This window comes from Athene cunicularia (genome assembly GCF_003259725.1).
Source record: "Athene cunicularia isolate RWA chromosome 5 unlocalized genomic scaffold, athCun1 chr5_part2, whole genome shotgun sequence".
Lineage (NCBI taxonomy): Eukaryota > Metazoa > Chordata > Aves > Strigiformes > Strigidae > Athene > Athene cunicularia.
The window spans coordinates 7,868,905-7,893,135 of NW_020799102.1; the positions used below are offsets into that span (position 1 = coordinate 7,868,905).

A 24,231-nucleotide genomic window follows, 5' to 3' on the forward strand; every position below is an offset into this window, starting at 1 on the left:
GTCTTGAAAACCATGAAGGAATAGGTGAAATTGTGTGACTAACAAAACAGCTTAGTGTGAAAAGTCTACACAGTGAGATTATAATACACATATAAAAGATACCCAGAGCGTGTGTTCAAGGTCATCAGCAAGGCACTGTGCATTTAACTACGCTCTCAGAAGTGTTTATGGTATAAAACTCACGACAGATCGATGGGGTTCTCCAGGTTACGCAGACACCAACTTCACTGCACGCTTGAGCATAGGCAGCTACTGCTGTGCAGAAGCAATCACAGTCTCCTCCAGTGTCACAGGCACAAGCGTCTGTCACACAAGCTTGGTAATATTTTGCTGGTTCAACCTGTTATTAAAAAGATATGTAATACTATACCGCCTGCCTTCAAAATTCTCTTAGCTTTGCTAGGGTAATTTTCTTAAAACTGTAACATCACAGAAGAAAGGTCTGTATCAGTAATTTCTTTTTCTTTTGTTTACATGCACTGTTAAACACCAGAGGTGATGCCAGATGATACATCCGAATCATGTATTGACAGATTTTTAGGCACCCAGACTTAGTGGAAGATTAGATTCATGTTCCCAAGAAATACTAGGCTACTGTACTTGAAAATGAAGGTCTCTGCCAGTGGAAAGAACTAAGGTAACAGGAAGAGCACAGAGCTTCCCTGCATTGTTTGTATGTACTTAGTGTCAGATAAAGGCTATGCTGATACTTCAGTTCTATGTTATTTCATTGAGCTTGTGTTCTCTACATAGTATATGAGAATTTTTATTCAAGTCGCACTGCAAGAAAATACATAGTAATTATGAAATCATTATTCTTTTGTAATAGGTCAATATTTCCTATGAACTAAATGTCTTTTTATTTCTTACAGGTGGGGACTATAAATCTGTCCCATGGAGTGGGATTCAGATTGAGGTTTTCCTGACACAATTCAAAGTGAAACATGCTAATGGATTAGGCATGCATGTTAAAATGTATGAGGATAGCAGCTTCAATAATACACAGACCTAGTCTCCACACAGTAAAGCTCTGCCCTGGTAATACCTGAGAGTGACAGGCAGCAAAGATATTGCTGTTGATGATGCTACACTGCTTCTCTGACCAGGACTTTCGATAGGGGTTGGTAGAACATGGATCCTTTATGCTGTGAGCATCAGGACATGTGGAGGATACTTTCCAGCTGTTTCCAAACTCTAGGACATTCTCTACCACAGACTGACTCCTTGTAGTAAAGTCATTGATGCCGTTGCCATCATAATTTCCACAGAGGCCACAGACCTGACCCTGAAAAAGGAAGTAAATAAAATAATAATGGGTGTGAGAAAACTTGAAGCAACATCTGAAATTCAGCCCTTAGAATAGTGCCATTCCATTCTAACAGTCCTGAAACATCTTCATCCTTTGCTTCCTCAGTAGCAGAACATAACCACTAAAGATAGAAGGATACTACCGTTGACTTTTCTCCTTTTAAATCTGTATAATAAAACAATCTTTGTCATTATAACCTTTGAGGTATATCTTTAACAAGGAAATAAGGACTCACAGTTAGCTTTTCCTTTAATCCTTGTTTCATACAATAATATATTGTATAAAAATACAGTATAAAAATACAGTATAAAAATACAATAAATGTGCATATAAAAACCAGCCTTACAAAACTGTCATAAATACCACCAGTCTAGCCACACAGTCTACTCATTGAGTCTTTACTGTTATGACTGCTCACAGGCATAAAAAGAAATTGCATTTTCCTTGTACATCCAGAAATATCCCTCCATCCTAAATTTATGGATCTGTAAAACTGTGATAGGCTACAATAGATGCTATGCTTTCTCCATGAATCTAAGGTGCATACTTTCCATATTACTACTAGTTTTATAAAGTGCCAGTGAGTGAGCCAGGAAAAGAACCTATGATACTGAAATAAATGTATATTTAGTTCTAAATTATACTTAATTTATGTATCTAATTAAAATGTCACTGTGGTATACAATAAGATAGCAAACTCCTAATTTACTAGTTTTTAGTATATATCATAAGCTAGGAGAAGGGGTATGACAACAGGAATGTATTTTCCATATCACCTGCGTAGATATATGCTTGAAAAATACATGGTAGCATTTTACAAGAGATTTTCACTCACATAATATTTCACTTCCTTGTTCTTAAAGTATGATAATTTGATTTGTCTGTCAATGAGAACCAGAAACAATGGATCACCTTCAAAATCAAGACTACTCAATTGATTTTTACACATGTAGATATGTAATTTTAATAAGGTCTGATAACATTTACCAAGATTCAGGGATTAATATTTAACAAAGTCAAGTCAGAAAAAGTGAATGGCCAACTCAAGTTCTGTCAAGCCAAACAGGCACTGAAAACTGCCTTCAGAGCTCGGACAGTGTCAGGATGATGACACAGCTTTCTGAGGCACCAGAGGAATGAAAAACAACATGGGATGTCCTGCGGGAATGCTAGAGACATCACCTGTTTGAAATCTTGGCAGGTTCTCAACAAAATTCACACCCAGTCCAAATCTGGACTGTAAATTGCCATTTAACTGCTAGTTCCTCACCTTAAAATCAGGGCTGAGCTTGATGAAGATGCTGGTTTTCTTGTCCCACAGGAGGATCAGTCCACTTGTGGTCTCAATTACCAAGTACACACCCATATAGCGGACTGTGTATGGCACCTCATCATCTTGTCCTCTCTTTAAGACACTGACGTGCTCCTCACCAAGTATCAGTTCATAGCTCTGAAACATGAGGAAAAGATGATTAGAAATTAACCCCATAGTTGCATCTGTGCTCTTAAACATGTTTTTCTGCTTTTAAGAGTACTAAAAATGGTTTATATAAGAAAAGCAAATAATCCAAATGTGATAAATCTAAACTATATAGTTCAAATCTCAGGTTCCTGAAACTGTGGTAAAAAGGTATTTTAAATAGTATGTCAAAAAGGGGTGTTTTGGCAGTCATGGAGGAACTACACTGCCCAGAAAAAAAAAAAAATCTTCTGACACAACAGGCTAAATTTCTGCTAAAGATGATTTTCCTGTAGATCTGTAGTTTACCCAAGAGCGGTATAAGATAAGGAGGGGAATGGAAAAGGTAGAAAGCTGGTGAGCTCTACCGAATATTTAACCTGAATCTGATTTAAGCTTAATTTATAAGTTGCTATTTTGTAAAGTGATATTCTTACAACTTCCCTGAAGCTATGGATATCTAGGCTTCTCCTAAGCCCTAAGCAGATACAGAAGAAAACTGGTCTATATGCAAAACCTTCTTACCTCTAAGAAAACTTTGATAGATTTTGAGCAAGTCGTCCCAGTGTTGCCACAGGGAATATTTTCAGTGATAACCCTGAAGGTCCCATTCACTGTGCCACTCTTCCCACAGTGGTCCTGGGTAGACCATAACATTTAAAAATGTGTTATTTTTGTAGATAGGATCAAGGTTATGTCTCATTTACTATTGCTATATATCAGTACCTGGACCAGTGTGTATTCACAGTTTCCATTGAAGCTGAACCTTTTGTCATCGAAGGTATTATAATGACCATCTCCATAAACAGCACAAGTGCCCAGACATTGATCTTTGGTGCATTCCCACTTCCTATTCTTGCATACACTAGGGATGAGAGTAAAACATTTTAATAATAAAGCAACTCACTGTTTTGTGTAGACATATCCCAGCAACTCAGTGTTTGTTTGTCAACTCATCCCTGGTAAATGTTATATTGATTCTGGTGTTAAAATGGTCTTTTACATTTTCATTGTAAAGAATTAAAGCAAAGTTCTGTTCTGCTACTCTGAATATATTAACTGCAAAATAGAATAATAATTAATGAACACTGTAGTCCCAAAGATTTCCTCCCATTCTGTGCTTTGGCCATCTGTCTACATCATTAGGAAACCTGCTGATGCTGTTTAATCTGAAACTAAAAGATCCATCAATTGATGAAACGTGCAATACAAATCTTTCCTCACTGCTGTACTATTTAAGATCTTTGAAAAGGCAAATGATGGAACAAGGAATGCTACTTTCGGGGATTTATTTACCAGGTGTTACAGTCAACGTTGATTTTTTCCCCAGGCTGATACATGGCTTCATTGTGAATACATGGACACTCTTCTTCAGGAATACAACCACCATTCCCATCTAACACAAGCCCACTTGGGCACACGCAGCCAGGTATACATTTTGTGATATACTGGAAAAGTCAAGAGGAAGATATAATTTCATAATGAAATAATCACAATAGAAAAAAGGAAGATGAAATTCCTATAAAATGTCTTTATATGGTCTTACTACTGCTGAGCTTAAATGTGAGAGGACTATGAAGTACTTACAGGACAATGGAATAAAAAGAAAGTTACTAGTAATTGATTTAATAGAATATAAACCTGTTAAATGTTTTATATATGCCAATCCTGATTTCTCTGCTGGAGTCTGGGGAACTTCAAATACATTGAATCTTAAGTCTTGCACTTTGCAGTAGGTGATTTGTGATTGAATGGAGCTTTGAAGAGAAAACAATTTTTTTTTTTTCAGTTTGGTTGAGTTACATTGAAATCTGTTTATCTCATATGGTGCTTATTTGTGAAATTGCATGTGGCTACCATGCACCTAGGTGGAGTAATACAATTAGATGTGCAAGAGATTCACAATTGCATCATGGTATGACAAAGAATGATTTCTCCTAGACAGTTTATAGCCACTGATTTTCTCCTAAAGAAGTAAAACGTGTGGTGAGCCCTAGCTATTTTCACTACTGTTACCTCTAGTAGCTGAAGAAAGGTAGACACTAATCTCATTAATTAAACTGGATGTTACTTAATTATATTTTGGTCTAAGGCTCCCATTGCTAATGCTGTGGAACATGGTTTTAGGATTTGCTTCAAGAAAAAAGTGTCCGTGTTGTGGATTTGGAGTAGGTCAGATGACAGATCAATTACTTTAGCACCAAGAGCACAGACAAAACCTGGAAGCACCATTTCATCCAGCCATGACATACTTACACACTGCATATCCAGAGTTTGGCAACTTTTCTGACACTCTGCTCCAGTTGTTCCTGCAGTGATGTTTCTACAGTCGAAGTGGACCATGGGAGGTTCACAGGCTAAAGGAAGGAAAAAGGTGAGAACGGTGAGAAATGGTACAGGGTTTATCCCACAGTTTAGCCAGTAAAACCATCTAAAAATTCTTTGTAAATTGTGTATGTCAGTTATTAGGGATTTGTGTCCTTTTTCAATCTGCTAAATAGATTCACTTCAGAGCACTGACTTCCCAGGAAAATCCCCACAGGATTTCAGAAAAAAATATTTTTGAAAAAGAGGTCTTCTAATTAATCTAGTTTAATTTCTGACTTTTATGATATCTGCTGCACTATAACTAAATGACAATTACTTCTAGAATTTAAAAATCCATTAAGAAAAATAAATTCTATCAACAATTTCTGTCCAAAGCCTGGCACACAGAAGAAGATAACTGGAAGAATTTTTTTTACCTGGAGTTGGATTAGGTGCTCCAATGCAATTCAGTCTTCCCTGGATGCAAGTGCTGTAAGAGAGGGAAAAATATTTTTTTTTTCACTCACACCATGTATTGAGACTGAGAGCTACTTCTCTATTGCCAAGTTTCAGAATTTTTGAATGAATTCTAGAATGTTGTTTTGCAGTCTCAGGAAAGAAGTTTCTCCAATAGCACTACCAGTGCTACTTTCATATGGTATACATTATTTCTTAACAGGAAAAATCATAGGTTGAAATTAGTATATGTATCTGCTTGTTCCTTACTTTCTCACAGAATCTCTCCTTGCTGGTGGTGCTATAATTTTATTCTTGAAAAAACATGGAATTAAATTGAAAATGCACCTAAATAATATTGCTCTATCAATCTGGAAATATCACAGAGTCATAGATATTGTTTAGCCTGGTCATATATGTCCAGACGAGGCTCTGTGGAGCCTTCCCACCCTCCAGCACATCAACACTCCCGTCCAGCTTGGAGTCATCTGCAGACTTGCTGAGGGAGCACTCAATCTCCTCCTCCAGATCACTGATACAGATATTAAACACAACTGGCTCCAGTGCTGAGCCCTGGGAAGACCACTTGTGACCAGCCACCAACTGGATTTAACTCCATTCACCACAGCTCTTGGGCCCGGCCATACCCGGCAAAGAGCATGTCCCTCCGAGCCATGAGCAGGCAGTTTCTGTAGGAGAATGCTGTGGGAAACAGTGTCAAAGGCTTTACTGAATTCCAGCCTTTCCCCTGTCCGCTAAGTGGGTCACCTTGTCATAGAAGGAGATGAGGTTAGTCAAGCTGGGCCTGCCTTTCATAAACCCACGCTGACTGGGCTTGGTCACCTGGCTGTCCTGGAGGTGCTGCGTGATGGCACTCAAGATGATCTGCTCCATAACCTTCCCTGGCACTGAGGTCAGGCTGAGAGCCTGTAGCTCCCTGGTTTCTCCTTCCAGCCCTTCCTGTAGAGGGGCACCACATTTGCTAACTCCCAGTCAGCTGGGTCCTCCCTGGTTAGCCAGGGCTGCTGATAAACGATGGGAAGTGGCTTGGAGAGCACTTCTGCCAGCTCCCCCAGTACCCTTGGGTGGATTCCATCCAGCTCCGTGCACTTGGGCAAGTCTAAGTGGTGTAGCAGGTCGCTAACCATCTCCCCTTGGATTACAGGGGCTTCATTCTACTCCCTGTCCCTGTCTTCCAGCTCGGGAGAATATGTACCATTCTTAGAACTGATTCACTTACCATACAAGCCCATTTTCATGGATAGCTTCTCCAAATGGTATGGGAGATCCTCTGTAGTAGCAGGGGCATTCATTAGGAGGCACACATTTGCCGCTCTCATCCATGTAGGTTCCATTTGCACAGGCGCAGCCATCAACTGGGACAAACTTAATGTTGCATGTGACATCAGGCTCACTCAGGGACCGACACGTGGGTTGACAGGAAGAGATGGTATAGCTGTAGCTTAGCGATTTGGGACATGAGGTGGTGTATTTTGCTTGAGAGAGGAAAATATAATAGGTTTATTAATTCCAGATGGCAACCTCTGGTGGGAAAAAAGAAACCACAGGCAGTAGAAATAACACATAAACACCTCTACCTATGTTGTATCATTCATATAAATGTATTGCTGAATATTTCCAGAGTTAGATCTGAAAAACTACTGTCCATGTTAAGTGATATTATGCAAAGAGTAAAATATTTTTTCAAATTAAATTTCAGAAAGAAACCTCTGTTTGATGCTTCCATTCATTGCCAAAACTTCTAAAGCTTTTGTGGCAGAAGAGGTCTCCCTGAATGTCTCCTGGTATGCTGAAAGCAGACCTACAGGATCAGTGGAACCCAGCATGCAGATTGAGAAACCTTTCATTTGCAAGTGTTCTGGTTAGTATTACTGTTACTGTTATCCTAATGCTTCACAGTTTCTCTACAATAACTTGTGATACATAAAGCTGTAGTGAAATTCAGTTGCACAGAATCAGGTGGAGGCACATCCACAACAGCAGTGTCTTTCCTAAGTAAACTGTCTCCCATGTATTCATATTCACTCTTCCTAGCAATGGATTGATCCTAAGGGAACAACAGAGGATTACTTCTAGGAGTGCCCTTAACAAAATCCTTTCCTCAACACATAGTATATTTGTCTAGAAATCAGTATAAAGTAATCTCTGATCAGCAGTTTTTGTTGATGTGTGTTCCTAGGAAAGGGGACGGTTGAAAGTACTTACAGCAGACATCAGTCCTCCACCCATGCAGCAGGACTCCCTTTGCAGCACAAGCTCTCACATAGGAAGACAGGGCTGCACACAGACAGTCCTCACTATTTTCACAGTTACATGTGTCAAACATGCAGTTCTAAGAACGCAGAGAAAAACAGAGTCTCAGCAGTGGTAATATTTCAATCTGAAAAAAAGGAATGTTATCTTTCTGGCCTTATGTACTAATCCGTCTTCAGATATGCTAACTCACAGACTACACTGACATAGCTTTATCACTTTCCAGTCTTGGCCTAAGTTTTCTGACAGGGGAGAATGAAGGTTATGGAAATTCAGTTGAAGTCTGCAGTTATTATTGGCAAATAGTGCTCTTAAAGTCTGTTACACATTTAACAGCTTCATGTTCCTCTGAACCATATTTACAAATACGCTGCACAGTGTCACTCAAAGCTCTGCTCACAGTACGTGGTCTAGACACATAATTTCACCTGTGTCCATACCTGGATGATTCATAGTGAGAAAAAAGACTGTCAACACACTGAAAGCAGAATAATAACTAGCTAATGGGCTTTCTCTGCCAGATAAGAGGCTGAAGAGACAACAATTCACTGATATTCAAGTAAGCATTTGACATGCACTTCCTACTATATGTGTGTATCCTCCAGGAGTAAATATCTGCCTTTTCATTTGCAAACAAGTCAGGATCTTGAAGCCAAGACTGACAACTGAAATAAGGTAATGTTGCAACACAAATAGAAACACGTGTTGAATGTTACAACAGAACAGAAACACATGTTGAAAGAAGAAAGTGCTGCAGGACAGGAATGAAAATACAAGCATTGTGTAAGACAGGAGACATGTCTGGAAGAGTCCTTTTGTGGTAACTGTTGTAATGATCATATTTCTATTGTTTCTAAAGGGAAAAACAGTCTAACAAAGTACCGTGTGGTGAACAGAGGGATTCACTGCATAGTGACAATCAGCAAAAGGTCCTTCGCTGTCAGTTAGTAGTCCACACCAATGCTGAGCATATTTTTCTGTGAAGAGAACAAACAGTACAATCTCATGTTATAAATTTAATAAAATACAAATCTTTGTATTTTATTAGTCACAAAACCACGCTGCCCTGGTCTATGAAGTCAGTTCTGAAATTACATCAAATCTCTCTTCCTGTCTTTTTTTCACTCAGTTTGTGGGCTAAAGTTCCTAAAATCAGAGAGGAGGACTTGCTGAAGGGAATGAGCAAGAGATTTCCAAAGATATTCCTTCAATTCACTCCTCTGACACTTAAGTTCTCAGCTTAGACAACCTCTCTGTTTTCAATGACCGTACAGTTTCCTTCAGTTATGTTACTATAACTCTTCCTTTGTTACTTATCCACAGTGCTTTCATTTTGAATATTTGTTTCTGTCTTCAGATGTATGTTTTTACCAAGTCTTTATTCTCTTGTCTTTGCTTGCCAACTGATGTAGTTTCCTTAGGGATGAGCAAAAAAAGATCTAGAAGAAATTCTAAGAAGCAAGTACCATTATCAATGCTGAGTGCACAAGGGTTCTCAAAGCTCTGCTGGATATTAGGGCATGAGGCCTGAGTTTTCCATGTATTAGCAAATGCTGTTGCTGTTCCTTCAATTATTCCACTTATGACCTTGAAGTCATCAGTTTGGATGTTATTGAAATTTCCACAGAGACCTGTTGAAAAGCAGTGAAAAGTTTATTCTGCTCATACTAGGCAAAAGACGTTAAGCAAGATGTTCTTATATTTCATTCACTTACCACAGGTCTGGTCTTTGAAAACAGGATCCAGTCGTACAAACACTTGCATGATGGGTGTGATTTGGATTTCAAGGTGGACACCAAAGTTTGTCTGCATGATGATGAAGAATGATGAAGGTCTGAACACGGTGACATTAGCTACAGGTGAGAAACAGAATGATCACTTTCCAAATGAGGTCAAATGCTGGAAACAGTGCATCATTATACCATTCTTCTTGAATTTCTACCACAATTGTTGCAAATTCTGAGGTGAAATAAAGCCAATCTTTATTAAAATTAATCAGAAATATAAATAAAAATTTACAGTTCAGAATTTGCTTGTAGCTACCAAGTTGGTAACTATTTGTTGTCTCAACAGTTGGAGATTACTCCTCTAAAGAGAATAAGAATTAAAAACTGTATGGCACTGAGCATTAAAAAGAAAACTTCTATTTTTGTTTCTAAGCTTGCACGGCATACATTGGAGGCTTCAGTGATGAAGAGGAAAAATAAGCAGATCTAGAAATCAGAGATATCACATAGAATCATTAGTTATTGAGACAGAGAGCAAAAAATCAAATTTCTGTCTGAGGAAGTGTGAGGACAGGTGTGGTAAATTAAAAAAAAAAAAAAAAAAAAAAAAAAAAAAAGAAGGAAATAAACCATACAGTGATCAAATCAGGAGATTATAAACGCTGTTTGCTTCTGTTAGAACTCTTGCCTATACTTGTACTGTCTCTCATTTCTTTATGACACCAAACTTTCCACTTCTACTTCCAAACCACTTGTGTGACTCAGGAAACATCCCAAAGAGAACTGAAGTGTGAACATGCAGGTTCTGAACAACAAAGAGTCTTTCGATTTTTGATAGTTTTAAAAAAAAATCCAGGTGTGGAGTTGAAGTTTTGAGCTTACTGCTTACAAACTCTTCGAGAAAAAAAAAATACCTGCTGAGATGGGTAGATGGGTGTAGATCGAATTCACAAACACACCACCATCAGGTTTGACCTCGATGAGCTGATAAGGAAGAGGAACAAGATGAAGGTGTGTGAAGGATAACTATAGTCCAAAGAGTAATAATTGTGGTGACTCCAGTGATATTAATTAAAAAATATTAAATACAAAGCTTCATTTTTTGTGATTTCACCTCCTCCCTCTTTCCACTTTGTACACTTTACTAATTTCCCTACCATAAAAGAATTATTTTTGAAGAGACTTACTCAAATCCCTAGGGAATTACATCATCTTGGTTTCTTTCAACACATCTTTGTGATGAATCACATCCCTCACTGTTGTAGTTTCTAACCTAAAAGCTCATGTTTTTTCCACCTAATTGGCAGAGAAAATAGCATTTTTCTGCTTTGTGAATACAGTGTTATTCTTCATGAACTTCTAAAAAAACCAAATTTATGATTGATCTGATTTCCATAACAAAATCATTTTCTTTTCACTTGATTAAAAATAACATGTACTTATTGCATATGCTCAACATTTGAGAGAGAAATTCAGGTCCCTGGCTACGGCCCAGCTTCTTTGCTCTCCGTATTTTTAACAGTCATTTCCCATGCGTATTTTGCATTCTTACAGTTTGTCCTTTATTCATGTTGAGGGTCACTGTCTTCAAGCATGTCTCAGTGTCTGTTAGGCCACATCTGCGTAGTTCTACGAGGATGGTGAATGTTTCATCTGTACAGTGCTGAAAAAAAATGCCCACAGTTATTTCATGAAGGGCTAATTACAGAAGCTTTCCCTGTAAAATTTTCTCTCAACTCTGAAAAAATATTTCTGTTTCTGGAGAAGATCCAGAATCTCCCAAATCCCAGGCCTTCTTTGACCTAAGGTTCTGTTTTGCCTTTAGGAAGAATAAGAGAATCTGGTTTTGCATTATATTGATAATTTCTGTATTTGGATATTCATGTGCACTTCTAATGTTTGATTCAATTCTACTTTATCTCTCATCTTTCTGTATCTAGTATCAATGCTAGACAAAACATTTTTGAGGAGAACAATAACATCACTTTTTTTTTTTTTTTTTTTTACTAAATAGTGCAGATAGGGAAAAAGGAAAGCAAAGAACAAACAAAAAAGCCCCTAAAATAACAAAACATTTCACTTGCATATCACTGTAATTAAATATTCTTATGATACTTAGTTTTTAATTTTTCTATTTCTTTTGACTTATTTTTAAAACTGTTCAAATATGTTCAAAACTTAAACAAAATTTATTAATTTATGAGTTGACTTGAACTTATTTTCCGTATTTGAACTTCCCAGAATGAAATAAAAACATTAGTCCTAAAAATTATTTTTTTTTCAGAACTGTTAGTGTAATTTTTCAGATTTGTACCATTTGGCCCGATACCATAAAATACAGTAACATGGCAAAAATTATGCAACTCGTTAAGAAAGCTGGATTGATCACACTGAAGAATGTAGACTAAGCAAGTCCTTAAAAAAGGCAATGCTTTTCAGCAATTACTACATCACAGAACTGGAAATTTCCCAGTAAACACCATATACTGTTGCATGACATCCTAATAGTTAACTGATGATTGTCATTTGAATGGCGAGCATATGTTTTAGTAAACATCTGGCTAAGTGAGAGGCAATTTAACATCGGTATGCCAGAAGAGGTAAGTTTCAAAAGTGTTTACTGAGATCACCTTTTCTTTCTGTAAATGTATAAGGTTTTATGATTCCTACCTTGGAAAGGATGTAAGTGCAGTCTCCATGGTGATCGTAATGTTTTTTATCATATGTGGAAATATGTGAACCTCCCTCTACTGAACATGTTCCTGGGCATGGCATGTCTTGGCAACTCCACTGGCCTCCATCGCAGGTACTGGAAGAGAGAGAATAAAGTCAGCTGAAATTTGTAGCAGTGGTCCAGAGTAAAAGGAATTACGGTGACATGACGTTCAGTTATTTTGCTACTGTTTTTCCCTTCAAGATGTAGTCTGACACACAGTAAATCTAGGTTTAAGACTTTCCTAAACATTGTGAACACGTGATGCAACACATTAAAAGGAATGTCTCTGGTATGCATTACTTTGCTTATTTAATTGTTTTCCTTCTTTGGACAGGTGAACTCTCTAGCAACAGGTATGGGATGAGTAATTGTTTGGGTTTTGCAGCTAACATAAAGCACAATGACAGATTAAAATCCCTTCTGTTTTGTTATATCAATGTATCAGAAACTAAAAAAATGTAACCCCATGTCTACTCCTGATGCAGAGTACATCTTTTTTCTAAGGTGATGTAGTAGTGCATGGGTACAGGATTAATAATTGTGAAATCAAGGCTGTATTTTGTCATCCCTTGCTTTCTCCAGAGATAATAAATATTTGCAAATACATAAATGACTGCAACTTCATTCCCCTCTAGAGAAGACCAAATGTTTGAACAAAATAAACAAAGAGGAGGCATTTTAATTGAATGGTGAGAAATCTAAACATTGTAAATCCTTTCTTTGATCACCTTGAGTTAGAGCGCAAAGCTAGTTAAAGCTGTTGTTAAATAAATCACAGAATGTTCTTTAAGGATATTTTGGAACTGTAGTGGTCAGTTAAACACACATATCAATTAACAGTGACGCAACTGCATATAATAAACCATTAAACTCATTAAATATATGAGAGGAAACAGTAAGTTAGAAGAGTAACAAAGGTTACCAGGAATGGCACTGCTCTGAAAAAGAAGTTCCTGTAGCGTAGGTGTTGCCATTGTAAACACAGGAGCACTGCTGACGAGGAATGCAGCCAGAATTGTTGATGTCATCAAATACAGTCCCTATATTTAAGCAAGGACAAAAGCTTGATCAGTGAAGGGGGCATTTCCATACACAGTTTTTGTTTGTTCAAATCCTAGACATCATTCTAGAGACAGATCTGCAGCCGTGGTGAAAGGACATACCTATGCTGAGGACGGTAGGACTATGCCAATTTGCACAGTGAAGGATTCAACCCTTGCATTCTTAAATTCCACCGGCTATGAAAGAGGGACTTATCGTAGCACAGGTGGCTTGTTGAGAGACTTATCTTGATCTGTTTGCTGTTCTGCTTTCCTGCTTTCTGAATATTGTACATGTATTGGCAATTAATTCCGATATGTTTTCTCAGCTGAGACATGACAAATGCTTGTCACTTGCATCTGAGAAAAACACAAGTATGGTAGGCTTAAGCCCCATGGAACCTGTCCAAATCCTGCAGGTAAAGCCATTGCTGTTCTTTGAGATCAGAAATGTGAGTACATAAGAACTTGCCTGGGGGGCAGAAACAACCATCCATACAGTGTTCTTCACAAAACTGAGATCGTTCGGGGTTGGTGCATGTGTCAGCACAGGGGGAGCTGCACTCCTGGTACTGCATGTTGTATGGACACTTCTTGGCTGAAATTTTAAACAATGAGATTATTTTTTTTCAGTCAAAAATATTTCTAGTTCACTGTATATGAAGATATTTCTATTCACTTAAGTTTTTCAGCTAGATGTAAAACCACACTAAACTGCAGACCAACTGTCAACTCTCAAAACTGGCAAATTTAGTCACCTAGAGCCACACTTTACAGTTAAGATGTGCTTGCTATGACTGGTGTCGAACTGGCTCAATGACTGATTTCTGGGGACAGCAAGGTAATGAGATAAGTAAGTGCTTAACCAGCCAAACACCTGTGAAGACCCAATCAGTTAATAATTGAGAATAAAAAATGCTGTAGCCACCATTGAGAAAAGGAGAGAAACAGAAAAACAAGCAAGCAAGCACACCTCATTCTTCATCCTTTCTCTTTTATTTGCTTCCTTTACAGTTCCAGTTAATTAAACAAGTTGACTCACAATTAGAGTATCCAGGTAAGTGTTTGATAATGTTTAATGCAGTTTGCATTAAACCCCCTAGCTCTTTTGCTGAAGTTTCCAAGCTGGAACTTGTAATCAGAACCCCTCTGGAGAATACAAGCTTGCATGGGCTGTAATTTCTAATGCATTCTCAACATCATTTGAGAGCTTGTTGCTTGCTAGTTACTGAACATAAAGCCAGTCATATCCCATGTTACTTACGGCACAGTTTTGAGGTTCTCCAGTTCAGAGGATGCCCACCAGCATGAGCGCACTGCCGAGAGTATTCAGCAAAGGTGTCACAGATACATGAGGCATTTTTAGACTCTTCAGAGTGGCACAAGTCATCTTCGCAAGCCCTAATGTACTCTCTAACATCAACTAGGATATTGCACTCTGCAAATGCAGAGCTGGTCAATGTCTTCTGGCATATGTCATCCTTGGCAGAAAAAAAAAAATTAAACAACTTTCAGAAAATAGAAGGGATCAATTTTTTGGTATTGTTACTTGGTTTAACTATTATTTAATAGAACCTTATATCCCTCTTTAAGTTGCTGCTGCCCAAGGGCTTCTCCTGTTGACCTATCTGAAGCTGTCAAAGGGTACAGATAAATTTGAAAGAAAAATAAAAGAATAATGATCCTTACAAAATGATCAGTGCAACTATCTGGCAGGGTAGAAGTGGAGTCTTCACAATGTTCTGTTGGCCCATCCAGTTTCTGCATATTCCCAAACTGCAAGGCTGTCATCTTAATATCTGTACAAAACAAGTTTAATAATGAAGGTTGGGGTTTTTTTGTTCAATGCAACTGCTTATCTTTTTCTCCTCTCAAGAATTCTGCTCAAGACTAGCCAAGGCAGCTAGCTGCCTTAAAGCTTTAAATTTAATCATCACCCTTTCCAAAGGACGCACTACATCCCTGTCTCAATTTACCTTGAACTGCACCCTGGAAAAAGTAAACATTAGAAAACAATTCTCAGCCTTTTATATTCAATGGAAACCAATTTTTTTTACCAGAAAAATAACAAACTGTTTTCAGATTATATTGAGCCCATGCAGGGAAGAGAGAAAAGAATCTAAACAGGGATTTGAACAGTGGAGACTGCTGTGAGACAAGGTTTAGGAAAAAGCTCAAGTCAGGAATAGGTAGAATGATGAAGATAAGACCTTACAAATATTATGCAGATTAGCAGGCAAATGAGGATATACCAATTTTAAGACAGAACTGAAACAACATATGTACCTACTAGACAATACAGTTGCCTTTTAAAAAAAATATATTTCTATATTTATATATGTTATTAGTTAAAATCTGGCTCATTTTTATGGGGTTAGCTGATTAGATAAATAAAACCATGACATGCAAGAAATATGCAATCAGTTGTTAGCACCAGTGCTGTATTTATACTTAAAGTATTAAATCACATGATCTGATCTCTGTACTACATATTTTTCAACAGAGATCGAATCATATCTTCTGGATAAATCATTTAACAGGGTAGGAAAGAAGAATGTTGATGACATTAGAGTTAAAGAATACCAAAAAAGCATGTTAGAGACTCCAGAAACCAATTTTTATTATTTAGAAGACTTACTGTTTGAATAGAACTCATTGTAAACTGGAAAGCCATTGAAGTCCCCACAAAGTCCACAGGTCTGATTGGCATATTTCTCATTCAATTCCAGCTAAAAAGGTGGACGGTAAGTTGTTAGAAGTTAGTATAAATGTTCTAAAATATATTAAATCCCACTGAAAACACCTGCACCTGCTGCCTCTCAGTATTTTTCGTCAGATCTGTGTAATTTGATTTAGCAATATAATTCAAACCTGGGGGACAGAATGAAGAGTTGGACTGGATTTGATTTACAGGGCAGAGTTCAAGCTATTGATGCTATTGATTCAGACTTAATTTTCAATGTAATATCTATATTGCTCTTAGCCTCTTTCTCTCTATTCAGTCTTCAGAGCAAAAATCAAATCCACGGCAAAAATGAACTCCTAAGAGAGTGAAATTCTGCTAGAAAACTATATTTGAAGGCTAAGCAGGCCCTATAACAATACCAATATGTTAATGATATAATGAAAGTGATTTTTTTACCCTATTTTAGACAGATGTCTGGTATCCACTAAATGTAAATCCATGTAATTTTCTTTGGGACTACATGGATGCAAATTGATCTTTATTAAGAAAGAATTGCTCAACAGTATGAGACAAGAAGGCAATAGTAACCCCTTAAATAGATAGGGATTGGCCTAGTCAAAGATTAGCTCTGGTATCTGAAGGTGTAACCAGGTCAAGGAGCAGTTCTTACCAGGATACTGTCATCTTCATTCCACATTAACACAACATCCGTTTTGCTGACTATTTTCACGTAGCTGCTGCTTTTCACTATTGTAATTCCAGATTGACTGTATGGAAGTTGAACTCTGGGAAAGGGCAGAAAGAATGTTATGTATTTTATGATCCGGATGTTTGATAAAAAGACAAAAAATGGCTTGTGCTATCTATCATCTGTAGGGATTCTAAAATAATAGACTTGTGTGGAAAAAAGATGCAATAAAAAATAAGATGGTCCAACATCATTAAATATGGATCTGAATTTGTATCCCACCTCTCAGGATTTTTCATCCAAATTTTATTTTCAAGGTAATCTTTAAGGGAAAGATTTATTTATTGTGAAAGGAATTAATAGCAACTTCTTCATTATTTATTCAGTAAAATTGCCAAATTTATTGAAGAACACATAATTTTCTCCCCCCAAATGCACCAAAGTACTCAGCAAGTTTGAAAAAAAAAATCTGTGGTTACCAATAATGTGTTATGAATAAACTTACCTGTTGCTGTTGATCATGATAACATCCTTTGTTAGTTCAGCAACTACACCTTCAAGTTTCATGGTGATATAGCTGATCGTTGGAGCATTTTCCACCACTATGCGCCTAATCTGGATGTTGAAATCCTCATAGGCAGCATTGCAATGGGATGCAAAAACATAATTACAGAGCCCAGGGAAGAAGAATATGTCTCCATCAAAGGTCTTGAAGTGAAAGTTGCCCCATGTGCTGCACACACGGCCATTGTGAGCAGGATTGGAAGCTGTAAATTAAAATGAGCTGTAAAAAATGACTTAACATTCCCAGCCTTAACATGGTGAAAATGAACTTGCCCAGGGCTTCAATTTGTCATTGAACAGTTTTCACCTGACTACTTCAATTTGTTAGTTTCTGTCCATCTATCCATTTTAAAACTGTGTATAGTTCACTCATACCTGTTACTCATCTTACATACTCCTATAAATGGTTATAGTTATGTTCAGCTAGGGCTTTATTGATGGTCCAGATTTCAGCTAAGATGTTTATTATCATTACTATTAACAGTTTACCATTGTAAATTATCAATATTATTAACAAGTAACAGTTTATTATATTTCTTAATCACCCTCTTAATAATCCATGACTTCCTTTACCGGTGTTTTTCCCTATTTGTATTAGATTCCTCTGTCTACATCCCCTAAACCTGAAAACTTATTGAATACATTTAATTTCCTTTACTTACGTGTTATTATTGGATTTGTCAGCATTGGCTGGATGATATTCACCTTAGATGAAACTGTAGCAGAAGCCAGAAAAAAGTAAGAAAGAAAACAAAAACTAGTATAACAATACCAAAATTCACACTTAAAATTGACCTAGAAAGGACTAGAAAGTTAATAATGCCACATCTGATGAAATAATGATAAGCCTGCTTTGTCTTACATAGGCCATGGATCAGGTTAACTGTGTGTACTAAAACTCAAAATCAGGAGAGTTAAATCATAAGAAATTGCTATCAACTGCGATGATCTGTATTTTCCACCTTTTCATTTTGATCCTTTTATGAAACTATTGTGTTAGGAGAGGCAGAAATTCGTAGATCTCCACATTGAAGTCCTTGAGACACACTGGGCGATACAAAGGGTTAAAGTGCACTAAATTAGTCTGTTAATGGTACAAAAGCATAGCTGCCTTTTCATGACACCTCCTCTTTCTAAGGAGGGAATAATAACTTTAATTATGACCTTTGCTCTCTGTTTAATATTTTTCTGTTAAGGGGCTGAAACCCCTTAGAAATGACAACAAGGCCGCTGTAGTCACAAACATTACATGGTAAAAATCAGTGAGGCTGGGCTGCCATCTTGATTTCCCAACATCAGCTGCTGCCTTTACAGCTTGCCAAAGTGGTCTTATTTCCCTGGTTATAAGGAACCAAGCATCCTGCCTGTATATTCTGCTTTGATTTTGTATATACATATTCATGCAAACAGCATACAGCCTCTACAAACACACATCTGTTTTCTTAGTTATTATTATACAAATATAAATATACTATGTGTGCTTAGTAATTAGTATCTAATAAAGTAATTAATATTCTTATAGAGAGAGAGGCTTATTAATACACATTTATCTTTATTTAACATTACTGGCAATATGCTACGGAGATTTTCTTAGGCATTTTTATTACTTAGTAGAGATGTGGCAAATAAATGTAAATACAAGTACATGGTATAAATGAACATACTGTTTTGTTTCTGCTGAGCAGCCTCAGTGTAATTGCTTTCTGTTTCCTGTTGTATTTCAGCCTGGGCTCCTGTGAAGAAATTGTAAAAAGCATATTAAGTACAATGTCCTGTATCTGAACTTTTCAAGCAAGGCATTTAGATAGGATCAAAGGACCTGGATACATCTCTGTAATACAAAGGGGAAAGTCCTTTACTACATCAGAAAAAAATGAAACAGGTCCTCCAAAAAGGTAAAGTGTAATTATAGAAAGAGACTTTCTGTTACAAATACACCGTTTGAAATCCAAAAAATCATTTCATGTAGATCTGCTTTCTTTGCTTCCCTTAAAACTCACTGTGAGGAATCCTGATGACTGGATCACAGCCCTTATTTGACCACTGCACTACATCTCACTAATGCGTGAAACAATTACAGGAAGGATTCACAGAACATGAGAGCCATTTATTAAAATTGCCATGTAGTAGCGAGGTAATAATAAGAAAAGGCACAGAACTGATTAAAAGAAACAAGGGACTTAAGGTTTGATCCAATAATGGCTGCAGATACTTGCTAGTTTCTCTAGTGCCTAACCACAAGGCCTTTTCTTCTGGAGCAAATCTAAAGCCTCTCTCAGGGATCCAGATTCTCTTTACAGCTGGATGGAAGAAGGTACCTCTGAGTGAGAATACAGGGGCCCACAGTCTGGTCAGTAACTCAGGAGAAGTAACCACAAGAACCAGGTTTCCTGTTCTACACCTCTTCTCACTCTGAGATGGTTCAAACTCACATATTCTTTGCAGAAAACCTTAAGCATCATACTGTAAGTCTGTTTGACTGAGGGTTCCTCCTACTCCACCTGAAGCTGAGACACAGTGCTGAAAACAGTAGAACCGTGACAAAGCAGGAAAAACGAGGCCGTGATCGTGTGAGCATGTGAATCAGGGCACTCAGCTACCTCAAAAGTGTCCTGTCCCTGTGCCTTGATTCAGGGATTATTTTTGTACCCCCAGTTAAATGGTTACTGGATCAACTACATGAACTGTCTTCCAGGTGAGTTCTCCTTCTCTCTATCCTGACTCCCTGTGTTCCCTTCCATGCATGGCCCGACAATACCAGACCAGAGGAGGTATTGGCATAGACTCAAGAGATGACAAATATTGACATGGACACTTTCAAGCCTAGAAAAGGACTGACCCTGAGCTCCTAGGTTGGTGCTCTAAACTCTTGTCTTTTGTAAGTAAAAATGACAGGCATTTCCTGTAAAAGAAAATGGTTATAACTTTATTTTGTGAAGGTCCCAATCCTGTCAGCATGTGATAACTGTGCTTGGAACATGTTGACTAACATATGCCTATAACCTGCCAAGTCTAAATCCTCAAAGGATTTAGGTGATGAAATGACTAATTATCTGAATCCTGGTCAGGATTATCTGAAGGAGCACTCTTGGTATGTAAATAATTTCTCAGTCAAAGAGGAACTGCCTATGTAATTTAGTCCTAAATTAAGCCCCATTTTTCCTTATAAGTGGAAAGAATTCACTGACTCAGAACTAGACTCATCTCACTGAACAGGGAATTGCTGGAAGAAGGGGAAATGCTGAAGTCAGAGGTGTGCCATAAAACCCAGTCCCCTTTGGTGATTACATTTCTTTCTGAGTATTTCCTCCACTTAAGAACCTCAGCCCAGATACTGCCATGAAAGCTGGACAACTACCTTTGCCTTAAAAATTACCCTATCAGGAGCACCTTTTTTAAAATTTTTCTTTTTTTAATATAACTTCTGGCTGTGCCCACCATGTAATCAGATTGAATACTTGATCCCAGAGCTGATGGATGCCTGTCTGAAGGGATTCAAGCACCCACTCCCAAAGAGGTCCCCAAGAGACTGCTGGCTTTGGAGAAGAGGGTTCTGGGCAGCATCACCATATCTAGAAGTTGCTGCAGTGTCTGCAGTTTCTTTCAGACCTCAGATTTTAATTCTTTTCTCATTTAACTTCATGTGTGACCACTAACATTCTACAAAGGAGTAACTCAGGTCAGAGTTTAACCTTTTCCCTTCTCCTATTAGTCTTTCAGTGTCACAGATAATATTATTAGGTAACAGCATTCATATCATTATAATTGATACTGGCCGGGTGAGACAAATGCCTCTGTAAGTTTTAATAATAGGCCAGAATTTTCTCTCACCCGACACATCTACAGGAATTTCGGCAGGTATAGAATCATACAATGTTTATTCTGGCATGAGAGCCTTTGCAACAGAGCAAAATATTATATACATCTATTTTGGTCTGTTAATTTTTCTCAAGGAAACAGCAGGGGCTTTTCTTTACTTAGCAAATACATCATTCCCAAGGAAATTCTAGCTGCACTGGTTTATTTAGCAATTGCACAATGCCACATTGTTGACCATTATAAAAATGAGTGTCTCTCAGTTGTAAGAATAGTCAAGATAATTTACTATTTGATAATTTGGGAACTGACCTAATTATTAAGAATATTTCTGGATGCATCTTGCTAAGTCTGTATCCAGCTGCCAATCCACATATGCAATTATCATTACAATCAATTTATAAAAGTTACATTTGACCCAAAATATAAAGTCAGGCATAGAATATTTGCGGAGATGACATGGGACTGGGCCAATATTCTTTAGTCACTCAGGTAATCTGAAAATATTTTTCATGGAGTCTAATTTGAATAAAGAGGAGTTTGCTGGACACTGTCTAACCACTACTCATTTCCAAAAGCAATTTATTGGATTAGTATAGCACAATACAAATGCCTTCCTTGTTCAGTGAATGACTGAAGATGCTTTTGACTAATATTGCATAACACTACATGTAAGCTTATACTCTAAGTGACTTGTATTTCATGCTTAAATAAACTTGCCAGTACTTTAGTGTTTATTTCACAGTCTAAAATTTCATTTGCGCTTCTCACTGTTTTGAAAATGATATGCAAGATGAATGTACACAGGCAATCTGAAGATTTTAAAATGTTAGCTTACAGGGCAGTGATTATTCTGCATGAATGGGACTGACATTGTAAGCTTGTACTCATGGAAGTAATTTCAATTTTAACGGTCCTGTTGACATAGTAGGACTACTCGTATTAATAAAAACTGCCAAGACCAGTCCTGATGGATATAATATCTTCTTGATGGGAGAAAATAAAAAACAACACACAAAACGATGCATTGTGTGTGTCAGATAAATCTTCTAGTCCTGCTCACAACCCAATATTAGTAATTTATGTAAATATTTTGCATAGGGTATTATAAAAGCACAATTAGATACTGAAAATCATTGCCACATGAATATGCTCTTCCAGTCTCTTTTGCAAAAGAAATTGCAAGAAATCTTGAAGAATCTGTTATTAGCTCCTGGTAGGTGACAAGATACTGAAAAATGATTGAGCAGTGGTCTGATCCAGCAACTGGAAAATGTAGTGTTTCAAATTTAATAAAACCCGTAACATTCATAATCAATCCTAATACAAAATGCAACAGGAATAAAATGCTTCTGTAAGGCATAAGCAATGCTGAAAACCTGACATTTTAAAATGTGAATAATGGTTCTTTTTGATTTGATCCTCAGGGTTACTTTCCAAATGTAGTTACATGCAGTAGTTTGAGGCAATATTAAATTAAATCAGCCCAGTTAGTAGATAGACATTAAATATTTAGTGAAAATTGGGGAAAAAAAATACAAAGAAATCTTGTTTAAATGCAGCCATCTGTTAAGTGAAACAATACAATGAATATAGTCGTTTATAATATATTATTAGAAATAAACAGAGTATTTTTTCTTTTCCAGTAAAATAGAGATCTTCTTACCTATCTGATGGATACAGCAAACTGCTAACAGGAAAGCCCATTCTGGTACCCATATCCTCCTGCCAAACCCCATCTTGAGTGGAGTCTGGCACAAGGATGTTGGGTCTGAAGTTGGTCGGGAGGAGTAGTTCACCTGTGCGCTCTCAGTCTTATATAGTAGGTAACTTTGGCTTCAGTCCCAGACTGATTCACAGAATCTAGAAAGGTGGGGTTTGGGGGATTTTAGCAAGTGAACAGGTAAACAGAGGATGCTTTTCCTTCCTCAGAAACTGGCCAATGGCATTTGCATTTTGGGAGGAGTGTATACATATCTGTACGTGTATTTTGTTAAGGTTCAGTCTAATAAAGAAACGTGATTGCAAATAGAACACAACTCCTCCTCCATAAATAACAGGTCCTGGAACAAATTTAATTTGATGTTGCTTTACAGTGATGCAGATGGCATGCAAGGAATATTCTAAGTTTTTCAATACTGTAGCTGATGCCAGGCAGCTCCTTTGCAAAAAACCTGGCTGATTTCTGAAGACTGAGGAGTTGTGGATTATTTCATATGTGGGGACCTAGCATTAGAAGTCACTCTGTGCCTCTTCGGGTAGCTAATCTTCTTGTAAAAAGGACAGACATAACCTTGACGGGTCCTGCACTATCACTTATCACACTGAGTGTATACTATGGAAACCCTTCTGTGTGGCACTGACAAGCATTAGGCACCTATCTGAGGAACATTAAGCCAGCTTCATCTAGACTGTATCCTATATTGGTTAGAGATGGGCATAAACCTTGAAGTCTGCTTCTGAATTCTCTGCATAATCTGATTTTGCCTTCTTGTACAAAATATCAGGAGTAATTTCAGACAGTCAGACAGCCTTACACCAGCTTTATAGGAGAAAAAAAAAAGTTAGACTGATTATGACCTGTGACCATGATCACATTGTTTCAGTATCATTCCCGTGTAATTCCATTCACAATCATGGAGTCACACTTACAAGCCTAACCAGTAAACGTTTAACATACTTTTTTTCTGAACATTGGCCTTTTCTACTGGATTATCATTTTAAAAGCAGGAATGAATGTGTACTTCAATAAACACAGACAGTATTCATACTTCATGTCACTTTATCCTTCTTTTTTTAGCTTGGCATCAGAGATAGGTAGGATGAGTTGCTCTGGGCAGATTTCTGTCTTTTTCCAAGATCAATAGACTTTATTGTAATATTGTAAAAGATGGAAAAAAATGTTCAAAGTTAGTGAGAGCATTTTTCTAAAAGAGCTAGATTTGGAAAAAATGATGCACAGTCTAGCACTTGGTATACACATAACATTTGCCCTCAGTTCATCTTCATCTTCAGCCCCTGCCAGCCTGCAAGAAAGAAAGTAGCTGATGGATCCAAAAATCTTCATCCTAAGAAACGGAATGAGAGCTGTTCCTCAGTGGGGGATTTAGCAAGAGACACCTGGAAGATATAACTGGGCTGTGGGAGCCACAGGAGAAGGAGAAAAAAATAAATAAATAAAAGGATTAT

The 24,231-nt window shown here is 37.4% G+C and overlaps 1 protein-coding gene across 1 annotated transcript in view; it reads right to left on the minus strand.

Moving 5' to 3' along the window:
- The window catches only part of LOC113480977 (mucin-2-like), a 35,416-nt gene extending 12,635 nt beyond the window's left edge, over positions 1-22,781 (minus strand). The window contains exons 1-25 of the mRNA XM_026850181.1: positions 22,709-22,781; positions 17,889-17,942; positions 17,168-17,429; positions 16,645-16,759; positions 15,927-16,017; positions 14,978-15,087; positions 14,553-14,769; positions 13,761-13,886; positions 13,171-13,288; positions 12,203-12,341; positions 11,085-11,195; positions 10,447-10,516; positions 9,521-9,658; positions 9,272-9,436; positions 8,688-8,782; positions 7,758-7,884; positions 6,772-7,027; positions 5,513-5,565; positions 5,025-5,125; positions 4,065-4,216; positions 3,495-3,633; positions 3,294-3,407; positions 2,580-2,759; positions 1,046-1,285; positions 184-340 (exon numbers count right to left, since the gene is read on the minus strand). Of these exons, the coding sequence (XP_026705982.1) occupies positions 184-340; positions 1,046-1,285; positions 2,580-2,759; positions 3,294-3,407; positions 3,495-3,633; positions 4,065-4,216; positions 5,025-5,125; positions 5,513-5,565; positions 6,772-7,027; positions 7,758-7,884; positions 8,688-8,782; positions 9,272-9,436; positions 9,521-9,658; positions 10,447-10,516; positions 11,085-11,195; positions 12,203-12,341; positions 13,171-13,288; positions 13,761-13,886; positions 14,553-14,769; positions 14,978-15,087; positions 15,927-16,017; positions 16,645-16,759; positions 17,168-17,429; positions 17,889-17,942; positions 22,709-22,781 (3,403 nt within the window). The remainder of the gene's footprint in view (positions 1-183; positions 341-1,045; positions 1,286-2,579; positions 2,760-3,293; positions 3,408-3,494; positions 3,634-4,064; positions 4,217-5,024; positions 5,126-5,512; positions 5,566-6,771; positions 7,028-7,757; positions 7,885-8,687; positions 8,783-9,271; positions 9,437-9,520; positions 9,659-10,446; positions 10,517-11,084; positions 11,196-12,202; positions 12,342-13,170; positions 13,289-13,760; positions 13,887-14,552; positions 14,770-14,977; positions 15,088-15,926; positions 16,018-16,644; positions 16,760-17,167; positions 17,430-17,888; positions 17,943-22,708) is intronic.
- Positions 22,782-24,231: the final 1,450 nt, after the last annotated feature.